Source organism: Cheilinus undulatus, linkage group 17, assembly GCF_018320785.1.
Source record: "Cheilinus undulatus linkage group 17, ASM1832078v1, whole genome shotgun sequence".
Classification (NCBI taxonomy): Eukaryota; Metazoa; Chordata; class Actinopteri; order Labriformes; family Labridae; genus Cheilinus; species Cheilinus undulatus.
The window spans coordinates 20,827,380-20,839,283 of record NC_054881.1 but is presented as its reverse complement, the minus strand read 5'-3'; the positions used below and the strand labels follow the sequence as shown (position 1 = coordinate 20,839,283).

Genomic DNA, 11,904 nt, shown 5'->3' with positions numbered 1-11,904 from the left:
GTCATTCATTGCTGTTTTTCTTCTTCTATTTCCTAAAACCCTGAACAGTTTTAGCAGATGGCTGTTCTTTGAGTCTGGTTCTGTTTTTCTTGTCACTGTCATTTTTCCCAAATGTTGCTCAGAGCTGTGCTCATGATGGATCAACATAACATCAAAGAGTACAGTCTGGACCTTCCCTCTTTCAAAATTGTCTTTAGATAACAATGGTTATGAATTTGGGATATTCAAATAAGATTAACTAGATATGAACATGAGACATGTCTACTATGACACAATGGCACTCTTTGATTTAAGGACATACATTACTCCCATCTCTGAATATTGAATACAAGTCTGACTAAAAAGTTCAGGCTTTCTTGACTAAACACTGAACAGGCTGAAGCATTTTTCTACAACTAAAACGTGTTGAAGGTTGTATGAGATTTTCCCTTACGGTGAACAGATGGGAAACAATAATAGAAACTAAGTTTTACATGAGGAAATGATCCCATTACCACCTGTTTTCAGTGTAACTTCTGTCTCCACCTGCTACATTAAATATAAAAGCCCATATGTATCTAAAATCTACAGGGTACTGTCATTGGCTGTTGCAAACATCCTCTCATAAATAGGCCTGCATTATGTTAAGCAAATGAACAATAACAACATGAAGCATGATAAACACAAAGAGAGGTTATCAGACATTAATGAATCTAAAATGCTTTCAACACCTCTAATTCATCAAAAGCTAGCTGATGGGTTGCCTGAGCTTCATTTGTCTGCAACACAACAAAGTAAAAGCAGTTCAGTCATCCAATAGGTAAATGGGTCTATGTATGCTGAGAGAGGCTGCACCATTTGTCTGAATATACTTGCATTTATTGTAAAATTCTGCAATCTGCTTAATGCTAATGCGCATGTAGCATTGGTAATTTTATGTAATGGGAGCCAAAATAAAGTCAGTTGTAAATAGCATAAATAAAAAGCCAAAGCACGGCCCATGAGCACAGAGAAGGGTGCACTTTATTTGAAGGGTTTGAAAGAGATGACAAATCCGACTCCTTGGTGTTAAACACCAGAGAGGGAAATTTTGCAATCACAGGACAGAAATAAGGGGAGGGTGGGAGTGGAGGGACCAGGGGAATTGAGAAGGCACTTGTTCACATTCAGCAACCACACTGACGGACGTGCTTCCAATTATTTAAAAAAATACATAACAGAAAAAACTCCTAAAACCCGCCACAGGAGACCATGTAAACAGGCTGGTTTCTCTGTACAACACCAACCAATCATTGGTCTCCTCTGTGGCCGAGTGAGAGGATTCAAACAGTGTTAAAAAAAAAAATCTTTGGGAGAACTTCGTTTCACCCTCAGGTCACACACAGATCAACCTAGAATGATCTTAGCGCAGTCAACATAATGGCTCCTAGCTGAGATTTATATGCAATACACAAATGTAGCCACAAGGTGGTGCCAGAGGAGACGAGCTTAAGACAAGATTGGCGCAAGAGTGGAAAACCAAATCTGTACAGTATATGGGGAAACAGCGTCACCCAGCGACGAGACAAAGATTTTTTTTAGATGCACTAACTCCACACAGACCAGGTACTAGTTGTGATTACTTGCACTTATCTTGCTCAGGCTAACAGTAAGGATTGTCAGCATACATGTGCAACTGGGAACCTTCAAAGGCCTCCACTGTGTGCCAGGTTTATTATCTGAAAGCAAGCTAACTCTGCTAATCCATGATAAAAAAAAATAGCAAGGTGTGGGATTTTAGGAAATCAGACTTGTGCTGTATGTTATAAATATTGGACAGATGACCTATTTTAATAAAAAGATCCATTAAAAGAAACATTTGTAATGCAAACTACTGTAACAGTAAGTCTTTTGATGAGTCTAAGATCTGCTGTGCTATGAAGTAATTCATAACAAGCAGCAATGGCCGGATCAGACCACATGATACCTTTCTATCATTTGCAATGGCACCATGTCAGGCTATGAAAGAAAAATCTTGCTCCGTCTTGGCCGACAGTGGGGCAACACTTCAAATGTGATCCCAATCAATCTTTGTATATTTTCTTTGACTGTTTTTGCAACTGTGCTTGAGTTCAAAGATTGTCAAGCAGCGCTACAACAAAAGCACTGTTTGATGGTAGTAGTCTCGTGCTCTAAAAAAAAATGAAACAAGAATAAACGATTGTGGACTCATAGGCATGCTTCAAGGAGAGGAAAATATGGTCTGGCTGCCCTTCAAATAAAACTTGAGACACAAATGTAATAACATGTCAGGAAAATTAACCAAGATAGCCTAGTTAGCTAGCTTGCTGTATGTAAACAGAAGATCCCAGATGCCCCAGATGTGAAAAAAGCGTGGGTGTTGGGAATGTGTAATGACATTCTGGTAAATAAGGAAACAAGAGGCAGTGAGGAGATGCTTTCCTACTGTTGAGTGTCAGGATTCACATCCCTTAACGTCAGGGCAGACCGACCCAGAAAGACTGCTGGGCCCTGGACACGCCCAATTAAAGGGTCCTCCTCACACATCAACATCCGTACCAACAAGGCTAGCACCGGCCTCTTGGCTAATGATAAACTGTTAAATCTGGATCTCTTTCTAGTCATCACCAGAGTTACAAGTGGGTTAAACTAATTATTTACATTTTTTGTCAGTGTAGGCCCACAATCCTGGTCTACCCTCTGTCTAGATGTTCTTAATGACCACTGCCTTAGTGCTACAAAGCTTCTTAATCATATATATAAAAAACTTTAACTGCTATGGCACTGATAGCATCTCTCTCTGCAGGGTGTGTCAGGTTATAACCACACCAAAGCACTAAGTGACAATGTCAATCTGGTTCCACAAACCCACTTTGCACCATTACAGTGTGATGTTGTTAACCGTTGCAGTGGAAAGTTGGTTTACAGATTTCATATTTATATAACTATAGACTAGCTGGTTAAACACAATTATATTATGCGTTAAATCAGGTGGGAAGTTGTATGGCTAGGAACATCACTAGTTCTGGCGAACATTTTGACTTAGATCAGCTTTGAAACTTAACTAGAAACAAAGGTTTGTTGTTGAGGTCTTCTACATTTGAATATCTTCTCCTTTCTTTTCCAGTATCCCAGCTTGTTCCAGTCATGGCATGGCTATAGAACCAACATAAACTAGTAGCTTTGTTCCAAAGGCCAGCCCATAAAGTTTATGACACCAAAAATGCTCAGAGAGACCCAGAAAGCTTTCCCTTTATCCCTTCTTTACAGGCAGTCCTGGGTCAAGGCGTCAAACTAGACAGAAGATACAAGAAAAATTCTGACGCCAGTCTTGTGAGATCGTGGGGTGTCCTGGATGCATCGCTGGTTTTGTCACACACCGAGAGTGTTTGTCATTACCATTGTTCATATTTGGGCCTGATTCTTGATGATTGGTTGGAGCAATGCGATCTGGTCAAAGTCTGGCTAAATTCATGTAGTCTGATCCGACCTTCAGTAACATGCAGGTTCCTAGGTCATCATTTGCAATAATCCATTTCTGCTGGAAAGGCGTGAGCAGTAGCATAGTGTGGATCAACTTGGCTGCTGCTGCTTTTAAGCTTTTCATGGTGGTTGTCAGTGCCTTTGCCCTAAGTTTGTGCATATGACAGAGCCCCACCTGTGTGGTTTTAAAATATAAAAATATGACCCATGCATTCTTTCCTGGCTAGTCCTACAGTATTTAAGCTCCATTATATTTCAAGTAAAGTGTTGAACTGGGATAAAGGCACTCCCTACCAAGAGGCAATGGAGCCTGGGTTTCTCTGTAGCTACACCCAGTTCCAGTCCCAGGATGAGGGAGAAGTGTACCTCGTCTTCATCTTGTTAAGTAGAGCACTGAAACAATTATCACAATATTCAAACAGACAAAATAAGTTACAAAAATGGAGTGGTTTCACAGTGCAGCCCAACATAACCACAAGGTCATTAGCAGCTTCTGACTTCTCTGTAAAACGCCAGAACAAAAGTGGCCTGAAGGGACAGCACACATAAGAAAATAAGCAGATTTTTATACTTTACAAGTGCTTTTCTAAACAGCCATTAACCCAACTAAGTCAGGTGAAATGGAAATCAACAACTGCACTGAGATTCTTAAATTAAAAGCTGAGCAATACTAGATTTCTTTCTACAAAAACATCATCATCGGTGGGAAATACTCACATGGTCCATCAGGAAATCCACTATAAACATTCTATGATTTTAATTTAACATCTTGGCATCTGACATACCACTCTTCTGTCCTTGAGATGTGTAGACTACTAACTGGTGAAGGAAGGTCAGTTTAGCGTGTAGGTGTGGCTGTGGTGATGTTGCTGTGAGTGAGAGGAGGAAGAGGAAGGAGGAGGAAAAGGATAAGAGAAAGAGAAAAAGATGCAGGCTCATCTGTAATACACCTGCTTGGACATTAAGAGAAGAGGTTCAGTATTTCAGCGTCTTGGGCACCTCCCATGAAAAGACATTACGACCAAAGTGACCGTAAGCTGCTGTGCGCTGGTAAATGGGCTTCTTCAGGTCAAGATCTCTGAGAAAGAAAAGGAAAACATTGATATTTTGTAAGACTGGGAGTTTGACTTTGTGTTTGGAAGAGGAAAACTGAAACTAGACTTCACGGTATACCTCACGATAACTCCTGGACGGAGGTCAAAGTTCCTCCTCACAATGTCCAGCAGCTCCTTCTCGCTCTTCTGCGAGGTCCCATAGTGAAAGATGGAGACAGACAGTGGATGTGCAACTCCAATGGCATAAGATACCTAAAACAGTATATGCATTATACAAAAGTGTTTTTTGTCTCAAGAAAGCTCAAAGCATAAACTAAACCAGCATTTTTCCAATATAGAAAAATGGGTTTTTGAAAATGGATTTCTTAAAGTTTCCCTCAGACGTTTTAAGTTGGTGAGACTGAAATGATTACACAATATCTGTATCAGCAGATAACAGTGTAAGAAGTCAATTGTCCGTATCAGAAGATCTAAAGATTCACTGAAATGCTCATTCCTTTAGCAGATATATCAGCAGCACCCAGAAGTAATAAGGGATGTGATTTTCAAAGAAACTCTTTTAAAGTCACTTACAAGTAGAGACGTACTGATGCATCCCTTTAACATTGATATCATCAGATATTAGCCCTGTTTTCAATAACAGGCATGAACAGATATCAGGTACCAATGTTTTTCAGTTGTGTCCAATCAGTTTTATTCTGGTATAGCTACCTGCTGAATCGAATAAGAAATTTCTTACTGGGCAAAAGAAGTGACCAGCTAGACAAACTGAGCTGTTTTCATGGTCAAGAAGATGAAGATGTTGGCATACTAGGAGTCTAACACCAAAAGAGGGGATGGAAAATCTAGAATTCTTTTCCAAAAATGTATGCTTAATTGCATGTGATTGTGTCTTTACAGCTAAATAATTAAATTTTGGAAAAATCTGCACTGACTGTGTGTTCATCTGCCCACCTGGACCAACACTCGCTTGCAGAGCCCAGCTTTCACCAGAGACTTCGCCACCCAGCGGGCAGCGTAGGCAGCAGAGCGATCCACCTTTGTGTAATCCTTTCCTGAAAATGCTCCGCCTCCGTGCGCTCCCCAACCACCATAAGTATCGACGATGATCTTACGCCCAGTCAGACCAGCATCACCCTGTGAGAAAGACATTAAAATTTAGGAACATTTAAGAAGCGACACTAAAATAATTTTCATGAGAATGTGGCATGATTTATTAACAATATTTTACTATTTACAATGAGAGCCAAATCAACATGTTGTCATTAAACTGAAAACATGTTAACTGGGTCTGGCAAATTCTCTTGATGCGACTCTGTGAGCATGAAAATCACAGGTTCTCATCTCACCTGTGGTCCTCCAATGACAAAGCGTCCACTGGGCTGCAGGTGGTATATGGTTTCGTCATCAAGGTACCCACTGGGAATCACAGCTTTTACCACCTGCTCCTTCAAACAGTGACACATCTCGTCCAGACTCACTGTCTCATCATGCTGCACAGAGACCACTACCGTGTGGACTCGCAGCGGCACCATGGCGCCTCGGTCCTGCCTGTACTGAACAGTCACCTGAGGGGGGACAAAAAAAAAGGATAAATACAAAAAAGTCAATAGGAAGCAAGAGATTACCTTTGTTTTTCTTTAGATTTTTTTTACCCCCAGGGATAAAAAGGCTTATACAAAAACATGCAGAGCAGTTTGAGGAACAGAGTTGCTTGAGATAAGTAAAAGTTTGATTGTTAATGGTGTTTGGTTAAAAAAAACCTTAAGCCTTAGAGACATATCACATACAGTACTGCCAGAGGGGGTCATTCTCAAGGTATTGATAATGACAAATATTCAAGTATTCATTAGGACTCATAATCTCTCTTTACCATATGGTTTCTTTAGTAAATGTCTAATAAAAATAAATATATATTAATTGTTTTGTACCCCTAAAAGTTAGACTCTGGACCACAAAGACTTTAAATTAGCATTTGCTGTCTTCTAACTTGTTATTGTCAATATAATTGGCCAAATAAATCACCAGGTTATCTTTTTTGTGTGCAGCTAACCTGTGTTTTGGAATCAGGTCGGAGCCAAGGCAGCGTTCCGTCACGGCGGAGTTCAGCCATCTTGGCGTTGAGCTTGTGAGCTAAGACGATTGTGAGGGGCATACACTCCTCGGTCTCATCAGTGGCATATCCAAACATCAGACCCTGTAAGAGTAGAGTTCACAAATCACATCATAAATAGAAGTGAAAATAATACCACAACCTGGTTATCCCATCTTTATCCTGGCCCACAGCAGGGAGATATATATATATATATATATATTATATTATATATTAAAGCCTTGTACCTGGTCACCAGCTCCCACATCCTCTTCTCTTCGATCCAGGTGAACGCCCTGAGCGATGTCAGGCGACTGCTGTTCCAGAGCCACCAGCACATTGCAGGTCTTATAATCGAAGCCTGGAGGGAAAGACAAAAAATCCCCTTAGTTTGTTTTTAATTCAAAGCTGTAAAATGGCTTTTCTGAAACCGCTCAGTACAGAACGTGCAGTTCTGAACAAGCTGTGTCCCCAAACATCATGTTATGTCTACAAATTATACGTGCAGAATAAATATTCTGGAGCCCGAGATAAATTGTGAGTGTTTTGGCAGCGCACCAGTTGTTGTCACTCAACAGCAGAATTACTGTCAGTAATGTGTGGAGTAAAAAGTGGGACTGCAGTGAGGTGTGTCCTTGAAAGACTCAAACTTGTCAGTTACAAGGGTATCACCCACATGTTTTCATAAACAGAACATTTTAGCAAAAACGAATGCTAAAACATTCACTGCTGTAGATATGAAAGCATAAACTAGAAAGGTAGGAATCAGACAGAACAATTACCTTAATGGTAAATGTTGACAATTTCTTTAGGTAAAATGTTATTTTCTTTATTTTTGTTTCCTCTGTTGTAACGAAAACTTTTCTACTGATAATGATGGATCTGCCTGCCACTAGTTGCCCATGAAGCTGAGCTTAATGGCTACTGTCTTGATGGAACAATGCCCCTTAATCCAATGTAAACAACTCTGAACTGATGGCAACGATAGCGTCTTGTAGGGACGGTGTGGTTTAGTACCATATTGATGTAGAAAATAGAGATTAAGTCATAGGAAGGCTGCATCAGGTTATACTCACATACAACCAAAGCACAGAGTGACAAAATTCAGCAAAGGAAAGTGAATGTTAACCTACAAGGAGGACTTAAGGAGGGTAGTGCTAGCACTGCTAGCATTAGCTATATCAGCCAGATAATGTTGCTGTGATCCTGTTTAAAGTAATGCTCTATTTTGACTGTTCATGGAGTGTTTTCTTAACTTTAGACAGTCAATTAAGTCTTAATAAAATTTGCATGTAATTGGATATGAAAGTGGATACCCAGGTACATCACTAGTTGAGGGTGGGCGATAATCACTGTACCTTTGGAGGAGTCGTCATAGCCGATGTGTTTGATTGTGTCCCTGACAATCTTCTGGTAGTCCACGTTGGCCCGTGAGGTGATCTCCCCCGCCAGCAGGATCATCCCCGTCTTGGCAACAGTCTCTGAGTCAAAGACAAGAAGAGTGAGGGATGAGAGTCAGACTGAGAACTACAGAGTGGGTCATTAAAAACAGAGAGGTGGAAGGAAATGTAGGACTCTGGCTGATGTACTGCAGCAGTTTTCAGTAACTTATGGGAACATTGTTTACACCTACAGTTAGACTGATGAGTGTTGTCTGTCTTTATGTCAGAGTTTCAGTAAACAATAAAAAATTAACAGTGAAATGTTAACCTCAATATACTTTAAGCTAAAGGTTTACTATGACCACAGTCTGAATTAAATAAACATATTATTAGTTTGTTATGAGTTTAAGAGAACTGTCAAACGCTTGCCATTCCTAAAAAATCTGCTTTAACAACAAACAAGAAACCCAAGTATGCTTTATTTTCTACCAGAAATATAAAACTGACCCTAGATGCAGTACATTACAAGTCCCATCCCCTTTTGAGAAGAGATAATGTTTTTAATTCATCAATCTGAGAAAGATTGTCTTTTCCCCTGCTGTGATCAATGATGGCTCAAAATGCAAACTGATGTGTATAGATGTGTTCATGCCACTTGTTCTATGTGAAGTTTTGAAATGTCAGGGCTTTGTTAGTGAGATAATATTTGTCAGCTATTGTTAGTTTAAAACACTGTCATGGGGAAACAGCAAACTCTTCCTTTGACATTAATTTTTGGAAAAACAAAAAAAGCTAAAGCTGATGAGCAGGTCTGCTTTCGTAAACAGCCAGAGGTTTGGGTAAGCTTCAAAAGCAAATATATATCATGCAACTCAATTGAAAATTAAATATCCAGTCCTTTAAAGAACTGCTAGTTCAACCTTTTAGCACCTGAGGCTATAGACAAACTGGTGTTTCTACATGAAACCAGAAAACCCTATTCTAATGTGCAAAAAAATCTTGTTTATATGATGTCTTACATCACAGGAACCATATAACACTACAGAAAACACTCCTGAATAGGGAAATTATAAAACGTGTTTAGTAACATGGGCCTTACCAGTATTTTGTAACTTGCCCCAGGTTGTACTTGCATGTTTCAACAGATTACAGTCAGGAAATGACAGGCTCTAAGTCAACCTGTTTCACCGTTTAAAGACTTACCACATGCTACTTTGGCATCGGGGTCTTGTCTGAGGTGAGCGTCCAACACAGCATCACTGATTTGGTCACAAATCTTATCTAAGGAGAAACATAAAATATTTTTTCAGTGTTTACAAATAACAAACACACTAAATAAAAAAAGACGTGGAATTTCGTGCCACATGTTGTTACACTATATTGTTAAGAATTTGAACATGTATGCGATGCATCAACCTCACTCACAGTGTGGTCTAAATTTCTCTCACCTAGTCATGTGAATGGCGATTATTCCCCTCACACATGAATAAAAACTGGTGTGGCAGCATACCAAAGATGGCTGAAGCCGCTCAGATGCATTTAAGATATCTAGGTTGCATTACACAGCAATGCAAGACCTAAATCTGATTTTATTTTTTTGACTGCTTGAAAAGCACAAGTCAAACTGAAATCAGATCTGAGCTACTTTCATTTGTAAAGCCACTGAAGTCAGTGGACAAGTCTGACAAAGCCCACATTTCTTTAAAGCTTGATAAACAGATGAGCCAAAAAAAACCCAAAAACAATCAGATCCAAGCAAAATGTTCACACTGAGCAGGAAGGCTTGTGGTGTGAATGCAGGCTTGGTTAGCTCTCTGTAGATGGGTAAAGGCAAACTATCTATGCAGAAAGATCTATGTAGGTAATTCCACAGTACCCTGCAACTATAAAGCATGTGGATGTGACTACATTACACCCACAGCTGAGCTGCGGCCCCTGCAGTACCTATATTTAGGACTACTGGTAAGCCTATTATCTGTTGCAATGGAGTGGCACCCACTGCCCTAATGTTAAATTGAAAACTGCAGTATATTATATGATAAGGACTCAATTTAAATTAGTTATTGTAGATGTATGATCAACCTGAGGTTGTATACACATAAAACTAAAGCAGCTTCCTAAAGCAAATCAGTTTAAATCAACATTTGTCACTGAAATAGTATTCAGTTTTAATTAAGCGGTCCTGAAGAGGACAGGTTTTTCTAATAGGGCTAGAGTTGCTCTGCTTTGAGTTTTAACACGCTGCAATGAGCAAACTGTTCTATACATTTCTTGAATGTCTAAAAAATACCTTAGAAAGGCTTCAAAAAAGATGGGACATCTTAACTTAAATAAATGTGCATTAATGCTTGATTGCTTGACAAAACTGTCCTGGTTTATTAAGACATGGTAGTTCAATCACAGATGATGGGCAAATTTCTATTAAAGTAATCTTCACATTAAGAAGACACTTTAAACAAGCTTATGCATTTCTTTGAAGAAATTTTGGCTTTTCTTTTGCCAATCAGACAACAAAAAAACCCACTTCTTGTGTAGCTGCTGAGCACATGTCACATACAGTTAGCATGGACAGTTATAGGATACTGTAATGATGCAATGCCGCATGGCATAGCTAGTAATCCGGTCCGATTTCGCAATAAAGTGACACAATAACAAATAAACAAACCTAGCAGACGTTTTGCCCGTTCTATTGGCTTGTGTAGACAAAGACGTAAAAATACAGGAATGCAACCCATATAGCGCTTAGGGTGATTGACAGGCACACACAGTCCGAGCTAACGTGTGTTAGCTCAGATAGCTAGCTGCCGTGTTGTTAGCATGCAGCAGCAACTTTCCTCTTAATGCCCAAGTAATTTAAGCCAAATACATGAAATTATTCCTTCACATGATAGGGGTTTGATAAAGTATGACTAGGCCACTGGTAAACGGTGTGGACACGCTTATTGGCTGTGTTGACAGAGGTCCAAAGAGGATGAATGGGGTGGACAGAGACCAGCTGACACAGTACAACAACACGCTGAGCTAACACTAACGCCACATGACCTTGTTGATAGGCTAACGGGATGCTACCAGGCTAATTATTATTATCAAAGGTTGATATACCTTTCAGAAAGGCTTGTTAAAACTTACCAGGGTGTCCTTCCCCGACTGATTCAGAAGTGAATAGGAAGCAGTCTTCATCAATAAGCGAGTTGCTGTGGAAGCCGTTCAGCTGGCCGTTCATTTTCCCCTCTTAGCTAACAAGCTAGCCGTTCAGAAACTCACAGCTGCTCTCACAGTTTAAACCGCTTTAGTTGAGTTTACTGCTCAAACACGAAGTAACCACAGTGACTTTAGTTTCAGCTCGACAGGTGAGGAGGGGCTGAGCGGCTCAGACAGCTGTAGTAAACTGCCGGTGTAACTTCTTCAGACCTTTTTAAGTTATTCTCTCCTCAGCCAATGTTGATGTTGAGCAAAGACCATGTGGTGCACGTGGGCGTGCTCTAATTAGCCTAAAAAGTCCCTAAGGGTTAATAAGACTGTAAAAGTGAAGCAATGCCGACTGTAAACTCCTCTTCACATTTTTGTTTACATAATTTAATTCTTATGAAAGAAAATTTTGCTTTAAGGGCTTTTTAATTGATGGTAGAATCAAAATTTCCCATTATTTATGATAGGGGAAGTAGTTACAATACACTCAATTTACAGGTGGCCTAGGCATCTCCAAGGTGTTTATAGTAGTTTTTATCTTTATGATTTTTTTTGTCAGTTTCTGCTAGTTTTGAATGCTGGTTTAAAAGTTTAGTTTTTATTTTGCAAAATGCTTTGATTAAATTGAGTTTTAGTGTTAGTTTAGATTTTTAGTAATATGGGATACTTATCAGGTGTGAGACCCAAAAGGGTTAAATAACTAAACATTGTCTAATTTTAAAGT

General features: G+C 39.6%; 1 protein-coding gene across 1 annotated transcript; it reads right to left on the bottom strand.

Annotated features, from left to right (window-relative positions):
• Nucleotides 1–975: 975 nt before the first annotated feature.
• Nucleotides 976–11,432, bottom strand: mat2aa (methionine adenosyltransferase II, alpha a). Its single transcript, XM_041811374.1, has 9 exons — nucleotides 11,121–11,432; nucleotides 9,195–9,272; nucleotides 7,968–8,090; nucleotides 6,858–6,970; nucleotides 6,571–6,714; nucleotides 5,867–6,085; nucleotides 5,472–5,654; nucleotides 4,636–4,769; nucleotides 976–4,540 (listed from the first exon to the last, which is right to left on the bottom strand). Exons 1-9 carry the CDS (start codon nucleotides 11,212–11,214, stop codon nucleotides 4,438–4,440), a joined length of 1,191 nt encoding a protein of 396 aa, XP_041667308.1. The 5' UTR covers nucleotides 11,215–11,432; the 3' UTR covers nucleotides 976–4,437.
• Between the last annotated feature and the right edge of the window lie 472 nt (nucleotides 11,433–11,904).